The sequence below is a fragment of the Netta rufina genome (genome assembly GCF_964035555.1).
Source record: "Netta rufina genome assembly, chromosome: 2".
Taxonomy (NCBI): domain Eukaryota; kingdom Metazoa; phylum Chordata; class Aves; order Anseriformes; family Anatidae; genus Netta; species Netta rufina.
This window is the reverse complement of record NC_140124.1, coordinates 156,303,667-156,321,592: the sequence shown is the minus strand read 5'-3', so window position 1 is coordinate 156,321,592 and position 17,926 is coordinate 156,303,667. Positions and strand designations below refer to the sequence as shown.

The 17,926-nt window shown below is 41.9% G+C and overlaps 1 protein-coding gene across 1 annotated transcript in view; it reads left to right on the top strand.

The window, feature by feature from the left end:
* The first annotated feature begins 2,666 nt into the window (after nt 1–2,666).
* Nucleotides 2,667–17,926, top strand: part of LOC311222575 (t-SNARE domain-containing protein 1-like) — a 214,867-nt gene continuing 199,607 nt past the window's right edge. Inside the window, exon 1 of the mRNA XM_084306942.1 lies at nt 2,667–2,808. Within this exon, the coding sequence (XP_084163068.1) occupies nt 2,707–2,808 (102 nt within the window). The 5' untranslated portion in view covers nt 2,667–2,706. The remainder of the gene's footprint in view (nt 2,809–17,926) is intronic.

Here is a 17,926-nt window from a genome sequence, read left to right as displayed (position 1 = left end):
TGGGTTTTCTCAAAAGATGTTAAGGACACAAAATCACATAATTGCCTTCAGCAGCTCTGAAATTAACTTAAGCCACTACTTTGTTTGGAGAAAAACATCTGTTTCTAGACCATTATGTATTTAAACTCGTAAATAGCTGGCTTTTGTAAGAGATGACTGAGCAGCATCACTTGCATTGCTCTATGTGTATTATATTTGGGGGTTATTTAGAGATAGTAGGACCAACAAGGGAGGATGACAGATACAGTTGACAGAAGCCAGACCAAGCATCTTTGTGATACAACTGTAGTACTGCAGGGACTAATATCATTTGAGGAGCTGGTTATTGTATTGCTGAATCTCCTGTTAATCCTGTGCTCCCACTTCAGAACAGGATGGGAAACATTTGGTAATGAGCAAATTTGATATCTTCCACTGAAATGGATGTATCTGTATGGGGAAACATGGATTAAGGTGGCCATTCACATGCATTTAAATCCATGGCAGAGCAGCTTTGTGACCACACCACTTCACCAGATCATTGCTGTCCTGCATCTTCAGAGGTCAGACACATGAGCCCTTCCAGCCTTCATCACCTTGTGCAGTATAACTGGTGAAGATGCAAGAACTCCTCTATCACTAAAAATGAAGCAACAGAATACCCCATGGTGTGTTTTCTTTTCTTCTTCTTGAGTCCATTAATATATGTTTTTGGCAGTGAAACACTCCACTAGATAAGTTAGTGTCCGAGGCACATAATAATTGGTGAATAAAACCCCCCAGAGTATCTTAATCTTATTAAAATGCGTTTTTTAAAGTGTAAATGAATTTTAACCTCATTTTAAATGATGATTTTCTTCCTGTAACATACCCTTTCTCTGTAGATAACAGATCCCAGGGAAACAGAAGGTGAAACAAAGATGTTCATGTCAAATATTTTTATCTTCTGTTTATATGTTTGAAATATACTTGACTCTACACTGCCAATTTTTTTCTGCATGCCTCTAGTTCTTCCATTACCCTACTTACTTCATCACATTGTATAATTTTCTTCGTCTGCAACTAGACGATGGTGATAATAATAATGAATTGCTTTTGTTAGGCAAAGTCTATATTTAGGCAACTGCAAAAGTTCTTTAGTCTCCAAATGCAGAAATTATACACTTTTTAAAGAGTTAAATAACAGTTTCCAGGTGCCTGATACTCTTAAAAATCTACCTAGTTTGCGTGTCTAAATGTGACAGTAATAGTTAAAAAATACCCATTTTCTCTATGCCTCCTTCACAGTTCCTCCAAGGCAGATCTCTAAGCAGAACAGCACGAAGTAAAACCCTTTAAAAGTGTCTTTTTTCTTTTGCTCATTCTCCTGCCTCCCTCTTGCATGCTTGGTTAGGTTTCTCGTTCGTGCCTAGGTGGTTTGACATTTTTTTCACTGCAACTTCTACTGCAGTCCTTACAGTCTTGCAGTCCTACGCCCTTCCAACAAGCTATGTGATGGCCTTGCTTCCCCCAATTTGGGGGAATTTTGGGCATTTAAGAGCCCCAGTGTTTGTGCTTCAGATAAGTCCAGATTCAGAGAATTGAGCACCCTCCTGAATGGTTGTGCTTGTTTTCTCCTGTAGTTTTTGGGGGACTTTGGTGACATTCAGGTCAAGAGCGTGCTGTAGCAACTGCCGTTTCGTCTTTCAATTTCATAGTGCTGGAAGCAGCCGGATTGCTTTTTTATTGTAACTTTTGATTGGGAGTCCAAGCTCAGATCAAGGCCAGAAGGACCTTGTGCATTTTTTGAAATCAAATACTCATAAACTTGCAGGATTGGAACCTTCTGCAGTGCCTGTAAGTTTAGGACTTGGACTTGACCTGGACTATCCATAGCAACTTTGTGCCAGTTCGTTCTCTCAGTCCCATCTATGCTGAACCATCTCTACAGGCACACAAACTAAGGGCTGGGAGGATGAGAAGATCTTGCTAAACCTCCACAGTGTAGATGAGTTCAATCACGAGCAGGCTCTTTGAACCTGGCTCAGAACACAAGCACAGCTCCCAAAGGCAACATGAACATCTAGCTACCTAGAAATCAGTTTCTGATGTGGAAGCAAAAGCAAGTCAACTCTACAGAGGAAACACCATGAAGCTGTGAAGTTCTCATACTGATGGCTGTGCAGGAACATTATTGTAATGGATTGCTTTTTTTTCTTTTTTTTTCTTTCTTTTTTTTTTTTTTTTAATTGTATTTATAGTTTCTCATAAATAAACAAGATAGCATCTTTGTTTTCTTTTGAAAGTTGGACTGTGAAGTCTTCAAGGCAGACACATAAGGCTTATGTACATCTGAGAAAGCATCTAATTCTAGAAGGATTTGCAGGAAAATCAATGGGGTGATTTTTTCAGTTGCATGTAAAAGTTTTGTTCTGTGAGAACTGTCAAAAAACAAACTGGTTGCTGGGGCTTTAATGTAGCTCAAGAGATCTGGCTTCAGGTCCTAACTCCTCTTCAAGACCTAATATGTGTTCCCTTATATAACTTCCAGTTATTCTCTTCACCTTTTCACCACAGTTTATGTAATCTATTGTATGACTATTTTCTTTTCCAGCAAGAAGGTTACACAAAACTGAACAACAGTTAAACTTCCTTTGCTTTCTTTCTATTCCCCCATCTGAGCAGAGCCCTAAGACTCCCTTCTCTGACCTCGCCGATGATGAGAAGATCTTTAACGGAGGAGATGGCATGTGGCAAAACCAGAGTCAGGATCAAGCCTTGCTCTCAGAAATCACAGAAGAGGATCTGGAGGCCATCCGTCAGCGGGAGGAGGCCATTCAGCAGATTGAGGTCAGTAACCTCTCTTGTCGTGGGCTTGCACGCTGGAAGTGCAGGTTCCTTGTGTGCTGCATTGCTCAATGTGACAAAAGAAATGCTAATTAACGTGGCTGTCTGTACATCATCACTAGGTATAGGAGAGATTATCAGGCATTTCTAAAATTGGAACTGAGTGACAGAAGGAAGAACTAGAAATCTATATGACCTGCAATAAAAATGGCAAGTAATAATTTTCATTGGCTGGTATTTTCTTCTTCCATAACGGTCTGTAGTAAGGTAGTTTAATTGAACTTGCTTTTGAACAGCAAAACAATTTTCTTGTTTTGCAGAAACAATTGAAAGTCAAGTTTGGGACAGAAAATATTCATCTTTAACATTAGAGAGAATAATCAGTAGATGAAATAAGTTGATTTTTTTTCAAGAATTGTTGCTTTGTCACAGTATTTGGATGTTCTTAATATAGGTAAAAGAAGGCATACGATTTTTCTTCACTTTTTTTTTTCTTAGAGGTGCTATAAATATAATATGGTAAAGGGAACAAAAAGAGGTCTGAATGAGTTAAACATCCCACATTTTTCTTTTTATACCTCTCTTTTATGCTTTGGGAAACTCTTGTTACTCAAATTTAAGTAATAAACGAGTAAAAATTAGAATATAAAATCTTTATAATTTGTATGCTTTTACAGGCCTAAACTCAAGCTGAACCAAAAAAAGAGGGCTTCAGAATAAATCAGAACATTTAATTAAGGACTATACTTTGTCCTTTAATGGGATTGAGCTAATTTTATCAGAATGGATTTTGGTTGTGGTGTAGCAGGAATTGTGATTGAGTTAACAGTGGTAAAAGAGGACAAATGTTCCTGCTGTAGACTGGTGCTTTGAGGGTTTGACCTCTGTTTGCACACAGTCATAGTTACATATGAGTCAATCCTGTAAGTAGGAAATATTGATAGTTTTATAGGAGTGGGTTGAGGTTAGTGTACATCTAATCTCTGTTATGGTTTGCTGAATAGAGATGATTGACCTTTGTGCACTTGTGTGCATTACTAGGGATGAAATTCTGAAAGGATATTCTCATATTAAATTATATTCTCATATCTCAGAATATTGAGTATTTTTGGGTGTGAATGAGCTTTTCATACCTGGGGAAACTCTTTGCACCCACCAGGACAAACTCTAGGGAACTCTGTTGCAAGAAGATGCATGTTTTGACATGATCTTGTACTGTGATGTCCAAGAAGGTTGGATGCAATGGTATTTCTGCATCGTGTTGCAGATAAAAAGGATGTTGTTGTGATTGTTTATTCTAAGATATAGTCACTGCTTTTCTCTTTCCATCTTTATGCTGTGCCGTTTCCTTCCCAGGAAAAACAAAACAAAACAACAACAATAAAATTTAGTTGTGTATCCTAATTTTACTGTTTAAATTCTGTGTTTGTGCTGCAATATGGTATTTCTGCATGGTGCCACACTGGACCTCGTGGCCATGAAAGGGGTACTCAGGGTGATTTCTGACGTCTCCTCTCTGCATTGTACACCTCTGTGCATCCTGAGAGTTGCTTTCCGGTGGCTTGTGGAAACTGGACAAAAGCTGCTTGTGTTGAAAGCTGAGGAGGCAGCCAAGGAATTTGGGTGAATATAGTCCCAGTGCTATACGACTTCTCAATAAATGCAGTGCTCGTGTATTTTGCAGATTGCATATCTATTGATTTGGTAGCTTCTGCTTACCTTTCCACTTAATATTAACTTCCCTCTGAATGACCTATTCAACTTCTGAAATTAGTGAAGTTCAGACTTGTGCTTCCTAAGCACACTTTGTTTTTACCAATTGTTTTTTCCTGTCCCCATCAGAGCTGCATCCATTTTGTTTTGCTATCTGAGATCTGTGTTTATCCAGTAAGCAGGACTGCATTCCACATACATTATTTCAAATGCAGCTAAAACATTTCTCCCCAGGAGGAAAACATTTAGGCCCAGCAGTATTTTATTTAACATCTCTTTTGAAAGAAATATAATGAAAATGAAATGGATTTTTGGACTGCATCATACCTCTCCCCAGCTGTATTTGAATAAGCAGATGGTGCTTTTAAATCATTTTCACTGAGTTTTGTTTTTCTGTTTGTTGACCCACATGAACATATTTCTTTTGAAAAGACTCATCTTGTACATTAAAACTTCCCCAATTTCATTAGAAGTTGTTGGTGTACAGAGAAAGGACTCATTGAGCTCAAAGTTACCCTTAAAACTTTTTCAAATATGTTTTCAAAAACCAGTAACTAACCAAGAAGGCTAAAAGGAAACATTATTCTTAACTGTCAAACCCAACTAATAAACTAGATTTATCACCAAATTGATATATAGCATTTGTTCTCCTGTGCTCTTTGGGGACCAGAATGAAGAATAGAGCAGTGCAAAACATATTTTATGCAAGTAAATTGGCCTTATCGGGAGTTTTACTTTTCTGAGTATCTAGCACCAGAAACACACAGGTCTTAAGCAGAGCATTGCTAGAACATTGTCTTCTGGGGCACACTGATTACTACATAACTTCAGAGAAGCTCATGATGCTGGTACCAGCATTGGGCCTTTTCTTTTGGAGATGTAGAATTTGTCTTTTTTGCAAGAACACATATAAAACCATTTTTTCATTGCTAGAAGAATGAGGAAATAAATTCTCTTGCCATCTCATGTCCTGAAAAACAGATATAAAATTGGGTCCATAATAGATATCTTCTTAACATTCCAATAGCTCTTTCCCACTTGTGTGTTTTCCACATCTCTAGAATCTCTTCAGAGGTGCAGGTTAATGGGACATTGTTCTCTGTCATGCACATCCCTTGAGGCACTTCTCAGTGTTCACAGTTTCCACCTAGAAAGATAACAGCCATGTCAGAAGTTCAGCTGGCTGTTCATTTTATTTAAATCTACTTCTTTTGATATTGCTTGCAGATTAAAAATAGAGAAGTCTGCAAGGGAGATGTCTCGCCAAAACCTTACATTTTGGATAAAGATCTTTATTGCTTGGAAATGTCAAAATCTGGTAGGACACAGCAGCCTTGACACAAGTGTTATTTCTTAAAATATTGCTTTGAACTGTTATATAAAACCTATTTTAACTTGAACTGTATTGGCAGTGAATAATAGATGCCATAACAACTTTATATATAGCACTGTAAAATGTGCCATCAGAAATACATGAGCTGAACTGTAATGTGCATTGTCAGTGCTCAGTGCTGGCACAAGCTCTGCCATAGCAAATGGCTATAATTTAGCCCCATGCCTTTCACTGGCACCTGTAGTCAGGGGGGAAGAATTAAAACTTTGAGAAGAAATGGATAACCACTGAATGAGGAACTTTGCCTGGTGACTGGAAAGACCTAGAGAAAAAAGGTGCTAAATTCAGTATTGCTTCAGACAACATCTGGTGATCCTTCCAGTACAGACACAGCTGGTCCAGAGGTGATGAGAGAGGAGGAGGAGAAGAAGCCCTCCCAGGCACTACCACCATTTCCATCCCACTTCTTCCACAACCTTCCTTCCTTTCCTATAGGAGTCTCACATCCCACTCCTGTGCTTCCTGGACTGCTAATGAAGCAGTGAGCATGCTATTACCATCTACAGTGGGGAATAGCCAGGTCAGAAATATCAAAGAATCATAGAATCAATGAGGTTGGAAAAGACCTTCAAGATCATCTGGTCCAACCAGCACCCAATGTTATCCAAGGGCATATTTGAAGAGCTTCTGCTGTTGCGAAGAGTTGTGCCTGTAATAGTAAAGGCCACTTTGTCTATCCTGAGCTGCCTACACCCATTTTTGTCTCCATCCCCCCAGGAGGAGCAGCAGCAATAACAGCTCAGCCCATGGGGGTAGGCAGCTGCCCATTTTGTTGGCTGCCAAACCTGACATTACCAGGACTGATCACATCACCTCTCAGCCCTGAAAGGCAGCAGATGTCAGACACTTTATAGAACTAATTGTAGTTACCAACTTAACAATTATGAGGTCAGTCATTCAGACCAAATGAATATAAGGTGAGTCTGGCTGAAACACAGCCTGGTGATAAATCATCACAAACTGGGTGGACATTGCAGATGGGAGACCATCAGCTGGAGATGCCCATGGAGAGTCCCCCAACAGAAGGGTGCTAGGAAAGTATTTGGAAATAGTTCAATGTCAATTCTGCCATCAGCTTATGTGACCTGGGTGCTCATCATGCTGATCTTAAGTCACTTATGAAACGAGGATAAGAGTGTCATCCTACATCTCAGAATTGGGAGAATAAGTTTTTTAAGGTGTTCTTTCCTCATTTAGGTCAGAAGACGCAAAAAATCACAGAAGGGATCCCCCTGGTCCAATGGGCATTTCCACAGGTTTCCATTTCTTTCCCTTTTTTTTTTCATATGATGCAGAACCCAGGCATTAACTTGGCTAATATGGGAAGGCAGACAGTTTTCTCCAGTAATATCTGGTCATCAGAACACGAGAGCTGATGCTTTCCTTGCTTGTGGGAAGTGAGTATACGTCGAGAACACCTCCATCTAGTTTCTGATCATCAGTTGAGGATATCCCGGAGAAAACAAAAGAAAACAACAGAACTCTGTTTTAGCTGATACCTCTCTTGGCAAAAGGGAAGGTGAGCTGAATAGGCTGTGGCAACAGGTGTGAGATGCTTTTATAGTTTTAGGAAAGCCTGTTCCCCCTGGATTGGTGTTGAGAAATGTTGATGTTCATTTCCTATCTGTTTTGAAGAGAAGTGATAGATGCCAACTTACACTCCTGTCAGTCAAGCATTTGGAACCAGACAGAAGATGAAATACAATAAAAATAAAACAAGAAAAAGCTCCACAGAGTCTGTCAGAGTATGTTTGTTAGTTCGAACATGTTCCTTGTTCACTCATTACTACGTATAATTTCTTGCTGAGGGGTATTTTCAGTAAAATCTCTCACTGATGCTAGCCGTTTAGAAGGTTTAATGCAAGCTATTTCATCAGCTTCGATAGTCCAGGGGTTTGACTTATGAAGGCTCTGCTTGCCTCTTCACACAGACTTTTCAACTCAAAGTAATGTATAAATAACATGATATCATGACAAGCACCGAATGTGAAAGATCTGCTGCCGTGTGAGTGTCAAACAGCGTTCAAATGCACTCTGCTCACAGCGGCATTGGAGAGCCTCATTATCATGCCCGTCAGAGGTTGACATGGCCATCCCTGGGACCCGCTATTGAGTTGTTCCCTGGAGAATCCACTCAAGTATTTTGGCCAGTCTAATTTAAAATGACCCGGGCTGTAGGGCTGCCACCATTTATTTTAGGAGACTATTTCACGGTCCAGCAGCCTTCAGTGTTGATGAAATGCTTCCCTCTGTTCTCGCTAAAGATTCCTTACTCGTTCTCAGCTCTTAACACCTAGTAAAACTCTATTGGACCCTGCAAATAATTCTTCTTCCCCTTTGGTGTTTAAACTCCTTGAGTGCTAACAGTTATCCTCCTCTTCACAAGTCACTCTCCCTTGCTTTTCAGCCACCTCGGTGCTCTTTTCTCAATTCTTCCCCATTTGTGAATTCCCTTCTGCTACAGCAGCAGACTGTGCATGGGATCTTGGTGTCGTACCAAAGCTGAACGTAAGAAATGTGTTAAACTCCCATGGATCCAATTCAAAGGTTACAAGCACTGATGGAACGATTTCTAGGTAATTTCTACACTAGTAAATTAAGGAGTATCAAGGAACACTAGCAGGCACCAGAACTGACTCATTACACTCCTAAGTTGTTAGGGCATATCCTAGCACATTTTTTCCCAGTGCTTACCCAAATATTAACACATTTTGAGAGTTAGTATTCTCCAAAAACAATTTGGCTTCATCCACTCCATTCAGGGCGTAAGAGGACTTAGTAACATGGATGCAGAGAAATGCATACCTGCAGTTGCAAAGCCTGAGATCGGGCATCTTCTCTGTCCTTGTACAGCTGCAGCCCTATTGATTCGATGATTTGATCACAACAATTTTCTTTAGTCTTCACTGACATTTAGGAAAGAGAAGGAATAAGGAGAATTAAGGGTAAATTCTGTGGGAAACTGTGCAAGCCTGAGGGCAAAATAAGAGATATGTGGAAATAACAGCTGGGCTCTTTTGAAAATGTGAAGAAGCCTTAGCAAATACTGAGAACAAAAAACAGCCTATCCCAGCAGACTCATGCAGAGACCGGCTTCTTAGCATACTGATTTACCTGTTCTGCTCCTGTTTCTACTCTTGTGGCCTGCATATTTATGCGTTGCTCAAAAACTAAATTACTTGCCTTCACATCATAATGCTTCCTAGTCAATCTCCACGTCCTTAGCATGTCGACTCCTGCCTCCAAACTGACAGAATCATGCCAGTTAGAAATGAAAGGTTGCATTAATTGGAGTTTCAGAGCCTCTGCCCTGAATGGGCCAGTGCTGTTTCGGTGTTTTCTCTGTCAATTTGACTCACTTGGTTGCACTCCAGATGATGCTCTCTCAAGCATCTACGCTGAATGTGTGCTAGTTCACTTCCAGGCTTCCTTGTGGAGCACGTTAACTGAGGGTGCGTTTGTTCAGAAGTTTTGTGTTGAATGAGAAAAGCACTTCTGGGGAGAATCATGCACTTGCCCTCATATCCTGTGTTTTAGTTCATGCCACAGGACTCTCAGAGCTCACAAACTTAATGCCTCTTGGATGAAATTGCTTTAAAGGATGTACTCCAATGCTTCACCTCAGGGACTCTGACTGATAGTAGGCATTCAGCCCACAGGAGGGAAAATCTGATTCTTGGTCTTCTCCAGCCAGTAAGATATTACCATATTAAGATACTACACATATTACCTTAAGTTTGGCTTTTTCCATCTAGGACAGTTCCCAGTGCTGCCTAAATTATATTTTTTTTTATCATGTCCTAGAGCCCAAAACATCATCATGCTAGAGGAGCTTCACCGTCATGCTAGAAGAAAATTGTTCCAACAAGCTCTGACACAGGTTTCTCATGATACTTGCCACCTTGCACAGAGAAAACACATAAAATAAGATTTTGTTTCAGGGCTGAAGAGCTACCACATGGGACCCGGAGGGGATCCAAGTGAAGTGCTGTGCAATGTCCATATAGTTTGTCAATTCTGTTAATGGTTAATGTTTGTATATTTTTGCAATCAGCATCTTATCAGGGATATGTGGATGATCTAGGGTCTCACAAGACAGAGAGACAGCAATACATAAAAACTATTTTTAGCCCTGGGTATTTCTTCTGTCTCAGGTGTAACCTTATGATGGTACTGTGTATGGTGAAGTGCTTTTAACTAAATTGGTGAGGTTTCCACTGTGTACTAGAGATAATTTTCCTTTTTTTTTTTTAGATTCTTATTGCCTTATCCAGGGACTGTTAGCGTCAAAGAATTTCACCCTAAATCCTTCTCTTTGTGAACTCCTCCTTTCAGCAAGTTTGCACGGAGCTAGGAATGAAAGCCCTGATTCAGCAAATCATACCTAAATATGTCTTAAGAGCTTTGCTGAACAGTAATGGACTTCAACACCTACTAAAAATGAAGTATTTCCTCTGCAGAAGGAGAAAATAGTGCAAACACACACATTATTTTACTAATAATCTGAATTTTGCGTGGACACATCTGCATATGTATCCACAGAAACTGAGCTGAGTTAAAGGCTGTCTGTACATTGGTAAGGTAGAGAGCTGGAGAGAGATCTCTAGCTCAAGTGAAATAGTGTTTAGCTTCTGCAAATTCTCTCACTAAAGTGTTAATATTTCCTTTGTAAAAAAGACGTGTTACTTTCCACCTCCATTTGCTGCATTTTTGCCTATATTTTGTTGCCAAATGATGTCTGTCTCAATAAAGGTAATATCTTGCTGCTATTTCTGTTAGCGCAGACAGTACAAACATCATCTGCCTCATCGATTCAACTATTTTTGTAGATGCGATTTGCTGCCCCAAAGGGGAATTACCACTCTCACCTATTATTTGGGTTAGAGCACTTCACTCTTCAGTGCTAATTAATAACAATGCAGATCAATAGTCCATCAACGAGGCAAGATCCCCTAGCAGGACTCTCAAGAGCTGTTACTGCGGATTTGACTTCTTGCCCTCCTGCTTTAAGTAGTGCCGTGCTTTCTTTTTTATTTATTTTAGGTTAGGAAATAAGGTGTGCTTTTTTTTTTTTTTTTTTTCCCTTCCAACAGCACATTGCTTCAGGTCATGGTACAGTAAGAAAGCTTTTTTCCTTATTTCACGATGGTAGCTGCTGCACTTTACTAATATCCATGAGTCTTTAACTCAGAAAGGGGAAAAGAAGCATTACAGGAGTGAAGGGTGATACAGACTTGCTAACCTGTTGTTACACTCTACATGTGGATTGGTGAAAATTCCAATATATATATATTTTTTTAACCTTATGTCCTGAATAGAAAAAGCTCATGTTGCAAAAGCCCTGAAGCATCCCGTCTCTGCCTGTGCATCCTGGAAGAGAAGGATGAACCAAGGGTAAAGATGAGACCCTACAGAGGTTACAAGGGAAAGGGATCACTGAGAAGGTGACTGAAATACACATTTCACAGCGAGACCAGTTCGTGTTCCCTCCTGTTTGCCAAAAAGTGCCTGGTGCTGCCTTGACAGTTATAGACTCATGTTCTCACTGAAATTATAGTAAACATCCCAGGCAATGTTAACAGCATTATCAGGGAATGTCAGCTTTAGAGGCTGATACCAGACACTATTATTTTACATCCTCTGCACTCTGCAGGCTCATCTTCTTCAGGTACTCTGTAATACTTTGAGTTGTTCATTTATGAAAAAAGATTGTATAGAACTATGGGTTTGTGTTGATTTTAGAAGTGGGAAGAGAGATATATCTGCTGGGTTTGTCAGAAGATAAACTATGTGGTTAAAAAGTGTTATTCTCAGCTACAGGCTTACTAACTTTGTTGGTTTTGGCACCCCACTATGCCACGTGCTTTACACACCTGTATTTTCCCACTACTCCATTCACCATCAGTCTCTCTGGTGTGACCCCTCTGGTTGTCATTTCCTTCCCTTTTTGTCATTGAAGTCTCCAGTTCCTCTGTGTATTGAGGCTACCGGACAGCATACTTGAGGCAGAAACTGCTAAGACTCGCCTACGTATTATGGAGTAATGCAATTTTTATGTAAATATATATATATTAATGCACATTTTAAGATAAACTCCTGAGCAACCTGGTGTGATGTTGTAGTCTCCTGTTAGCAGGGCATCGGGCTAGGGCCCTCCAGTGGCCCCTTCAAGTCTGAATTATCCTGCGACCCTGTGATCCCATTATCCTTCCATCTCCTCAGACTGCACCACTGAGAGCTACCAAGAGTTCATGCCTTAATCTTCCTTTAATTTAAATACAAGACACTTCTATTTCCTCACCCTCATGAGGAAATGCAAGTCATTCTCATGCTCTGTCCTCTGACATCTCTTGCCACTGCAGGCAGGGGTTCATGCTCTTCTTTACCCCTTCACACCACATCTGTCATTTAGTTGGGAGAACAGTCAGGATATCGGGATGGCATCAGGGGGATGGGTGGGAGTCTGCAGAGGCTGGTGTGGGGACAGTGTCTGTGCCTGTGTCTGCACCTCCCTGGAAGAGAAGTCTGTGGGGTGGCCCTGTGCCCAGGGGGTCCCTGCCCCATCAATTTTGCTCTGTGGACATCCCCTGGATGATGTGTCTTCATGTTCTTTCTCGTCCTGGGTACGTTAATCAGCATTCAAGAGTGCTGACCTGGTGTTATGACTATTGAACTTGTTGGTTTAGTGCAAATATTTGCATCTTTTTTGAGCGCTTCTTTCTGAGCCATATTCCTTGTTGAGGAATAGATCCCAACAGAGTTTGCTGGAATCGGTCCTTTCCTAACATGCTCATTAATTCATTACTCCAGCAGAGAAAAGAGGCAAAGAATGAACAGCAGAACAACAGAAAAGGCCTCTGAGAAGCCTGAATATGTCACATACCCCCCCCCAAAACACACACGCACACACATAAAAAAAAACAAATGAACAAACAAATGATAACTAAACTAAACAAAACACGTTTCTAGTGCTCGGTAGGGTGTTGCTTGTCTTACAACACTTGTAAAAGCACATGATTTAGCCTACGATGTTAAAGTCACCATCCCTGGGGGTGTTCAAGGCAAGGTTGGATGTGGTACTTAGGGACATGGTTTAGTGGATGACATTGGTGGTAGGGGGATGATTGGACCAGACGATCTTGGAGGGCTTTTCCAACCTTCTATGATTCTACCTCAAACACCAAAACACAATAGCTTTTAAATATTCCTCCCCTTCCTGGAAATCTAGCGTCATACAAGTAGCTGGGTTGGTCTGTATTTCCAATTTGTGTTGGAAACCAGCTGCTCTTTGTGAGCACGGGTGTCTGTAAGCACTTACAACCAGGGGCATGTTTTCATTACAATTCAGCAAGTGGCGTACAGATATGGTGGGTCCAAGAATAAAGTTCGGTTGCTTTACTTAGGAAGGAAATGGAAAGTAACCGTTAAAAAATCCACTTTTATAGAGGCATCAAAAAGCATTTTTGGATAGCGTGGTCTCTAGCTGATGCAAAGGAAAAAAAGATGAATAAACATTTGATTTAAGGGTGAGGGATTGCTGTTGAAGAATGGGAGGCAGAAGGGCTTTGGTTCAAAGATCAGCCCATACAAAGCCTGTTTTTACACACTGAGCCTGGACATCTTCTACTGAGCTGACAGGGACTAAAAAGACCTTTCTATAAGCACTCTCATGAATGTCTAAGACTTCCTGCTAGAACCTGTGGCAGGCAGTGCTGTGACAGCCGTAAGCATTTGCTTACCTTTAACTCTGCCTGTTTTTTTGCCAGTGATTTCTGTAGCAGAAGTCCCCGAGCCCTATCTTCCCTTGTCAGTTCCTGCTCACGCAGCACATGGGGGATCAAAGCTGCTGCAGATGTGTGACCGTGCTCCTATCCCCATTTCACAGCTGGGGAAACTGAGACATTGCGGATTGTTTCGCTGCCAGTGGAACTCCATAGAAATGTAAATGCCTTGCCTAAGACCAAGGAAAGAGTGGGTGTCCGTGCCAGGATTAAAGCGCTGCCCGTCCTCTACTTCCGCTCCCAATTCCCTTTGAGCGTGCTGTGATGTGAGATCCAAATACAAGATCTGGCGGAGCTGGCTTTTAATTTTTCTCCCCTTATTTGAATTGCGAGGCAGATGGAACGTGCTCTTGTTCACAAAACACACTGTCATCTATCCAGCTTGGATGAAGCTCAAGGAAAACGCTAATCATCATTTGTAACTGAAGGCAGATCTCCCCTACAGGGGGAGCTTGCTGTGTTCTGAAGTTTCGCCCATGATATCATGACTTTATCGGGAGAAGCTAAATAGCAAACCCGTCTCTCCGAGGGCGTGTAGCAGATTGTACTGTCAAAGAGAGAGATAACTTCTTGCCCTCTGAAAAATCCTGAGATATGACGATGAGGGAGGGCAGGGAGGAAAAGAGTTGCTAAGATACTTGCACGCATAAAACACACCTGGGGGAAAAATTACCGGAGGGGTGGCTATGTTGGACAAAGTGCTCTGGAGACTGCAAATAGGATATGCTGAGTTTACAAATGGTGGTTCTCTGCTGGCTGCACTCATAAGAGGGGTCTGCGTTGAAAGCTTTTGTATGTACATGGGCATTTTGCACATGCCAAGCTTCTCAGCAGTCACCTTTCTCCCCCACGTCACGATGGAAGCCCATATAGCTGGCAACGATCAGGAGGAATAACTTTAAATTTCATACAGTGCTGAGAGTCCTTGTACTCTACTTAAGGAGAAGGTTGTTTTTATGTAAGAAAATATGATCTTTCTATATAAGATTTTTTTTCTTATGCTGTAAGAAAAAAAACTCATCTTCATGTGCGAGACAAGTTCTTGGAGAAAGCAGCTACTGTCTCTTTCCCTGGCTGGTTCTAGGGATTGGCCATAAAATCAGCAGTTTGGGGGAATTATGAATCTTTTCAGCTTCTGCATCCTCCATGCTGACCAAGTTTCTGGTGAATCAACGTGCCTTTGGAAAGCTTCAGTTTGTCAGGCATGAAATTAATTTGGTTTCTTGGTCTTAGCTAAGAGTCATGTGCTAATACTGGTTGTACCTGATCACTGCAGCAAAAGGGGGTTGCACAAAGTAACTCATGCTCTCCCCACCATCCAAAACACACACAAGCAGTGTGTGTCTGTCCCTGTGGTTTTCCAAGGTTTGGGGCTTTCCTACCAAAATTTGGAGGAGAGCAGAGGTGCCTCTTTATTTTATTATTTTTTTTTTTCTTGGTATGAGTGATGGCAGTGATGTTTGGGTGGGGCGGGGGGCAGTAAGGAGGCATTGCAAAGGATACCTTCAGATCTGTAGTGATTCAGTAGAATGTCGTATTTAGCTGAATTTTGACAATCCATATAAACATACTGCCATGCAAATTTCAGCTCATTGGTCTGCTTTGATTAGCAGGTGCTGCCAGCAGCGGTAGCTCAGAAGTTATTCCATTAGCGTTGGTCCCTGTGTTAGGCTTTATCCTTTTAAATAGCCCTAAGGATGAATTCTCTGGAGCGTCTCAGTTTTCAGAGGAGGAATTTCTCTCATTCCTTCTTGTTCCTTGCTAACTGCAGATGAACAATTAAAACAGGAGGAAAAAATGAGACAAACCACCATGACTTCTCTGCCTCTGAAATTTCAGCTGCTGCTCATGGATTATGAGCCTCAATGCTTTCAGGCTGGGAATTTGGGGATTAGGTCCTCCACCTTAGATGTACCTAGAGGAAATAAATGGAAGTCCCGCACCTTTGTGCATTGGTGGTGATTGCTTAAGAGGGAGCAACCTCCTACTGTGGTCCGACAGAGATAAGCCAAGTTCCTTTAGTTATTTCCTCTCTTGTTCTTTCTAATTTGTATCACTGTGAAGGGTTAAGGAAGGTGACTTCAGGTATTGCCATTAGAAAGTCAAATTGCAAAACTAAAGCATTAAAAATAAACGCCACGGCAGAATTGCTGAGCCAGTGAATAAAGAGCTTTAAATGCAAACAGGGAACTAGCTGTGCATTTCTCTCCCAGTCACCTGTCTCCCCACCTCAGGATTAAGGACTCTGCATCTTTTAGTCCTGAATCTTCCCGTTTAACTCCAGGCACTGCTGAATGTCACACCTTTTTACAACTCACCTGTTAAAATTTACGGGAACTCCCTTTTTTGTGGACCACAGCAGAAGGCTTATTGCTTTTTCTGAGATGTCTCCTTGTAGGAAAGAGACCCAAGGAGAATCTATCATAAATCAGTGCATTTTAAATATAGGCAATCTCCCCTCAAACACACCTTAGGAATTTGGTGAGTGAGCTCATTTGCTTGTAGGATAGATCCCCCGCTACTGGAAATTGATACAGATAACTGACTTCAGTGATGATTTCTACCAGCTGCAAATGAACTGGTACCTCATTTTGAGTGACTTTCAAACACCTCCAAAAACCAAACAAACACATGAACATAATTTCTCCAGTGCACAGCTTTCCTCTCCCCTGGGTATTTTGCAGAAGAACAAAGCATTTTACAACCACACTCAAACAGATACTGCCACCTTGGAGCTCCTTGCAACATTTTCTCTGCTTGTCCACCTCTGCATGAAACCAGCTTATCCCCCTATATAAGGGTGCAGCCCTCCCCAGTAGTCCCAGTGCCATGTTTAGGACACTGAGGCTTTGCTGGTGGGATATGCAATTGGATGGAGCATCGCTCTGGCTGCTGGGGCTGGGGAGACATCGTAAAAGTGTGGTCCTTGTTGAGGGCAGAGGAACAGCTGAGAAACAAAAGGATTTGGGGGCTGGAAGCTGTACAACAGCTGTACCCTGCTGTTGGTGGCTCTGCTTGAACAGGGGCTGGACCCGATGGACCTAGAGGTCCCTTCCTACCTCACCCATTCTGTGATTCTCTAATGGTACCATAGTGTGTTCACTTACCTTCAAATCGTTCTCCCTCTGAGCTTCCCTTTCTTTTCTTCATCCCTCCATTCCCCCTGAACCAGAGGTATTAATTCTGCAGTGCCATGTGTGGGCATGGCGAGGTTTGGGTTAAACACCATTATATTAACACCTCTTGCTAATCTTTTTCTCCTGATGCCTGTGGAGTTGGAGCACCTATTGTTAGCTTCCATCAAAAAGAGCACCACAATAGCTTTGGGAGAGCCGTGAGCAGCCAGAGCTTTGTTTCACAGGTGGGTTTTCTCTGTGGGCGTCAGGACAGCACTGCATTGAGCCGAGGGGGTGGCGGAGCTTTGTACCACAGGCTCTCTGATACTTGGTGACCTTCAGACAAGGTGAGGCAGGACCGTGTCCTCTGAGATTTGGGGACAGGAGTGCCACTGAAGTGCTGCCCGCCTCTCCCACATCATTCCCATCTAAAACAAAGGCGCTGGCACTTGCTGACCATATTGCATTAGCGCGGCAATAAATGAATCCTTCCCTCCTAAGTGCAGCCAGAGCTGCTGAGTGGTGCCAGACTGGCAACCTTGTGTTATTTATTGCCCGGTTCATTCTGCTTCCTAATAACTTGTTTGCTGTTTTGGAAGGCATCAGTGCATTAAGCAGCGGTTTTCCTCGGGCTGCTCGAGTCTGTCTGCTGAACTCTTGTGCCAAATGTAGGGGCATGTGAGCTGTACGAGCCGCTTTAATTTTTCCCTCGCACACTTGCATTCATCAGCGTTGAGCATCATTCACTGTCATATTATAGAAAGTGCTTAGGTCTTTCTGGTGTAGAAGCCCTCTCCAGTGCTGGCTAGCATGACTACAGAAGGCTGCTTCTGCCCTGAGCATTGCTCCCAGTGGCTGACTTGTACCTCTTCAGTATACCAGATCTGTGCTATTCCATCTTTTTCAGACAACTGTCCATGCATTGCCCCACACACTGGGCATTGCCCTCTGGGTGCAATCTGGCTTTACCATCCAGCTGACCTGTCCCACAAGGTATGTTTTGAGCTGTCTGGATTAAACTCTTGATGCACTTGGCCATCTCTTAAGGTATTTCAAGAGCTCTTATGGTTACCCAGACCTCCCCATGCTCAGCTATCTGGGTCTGGTTCTCTCACTAG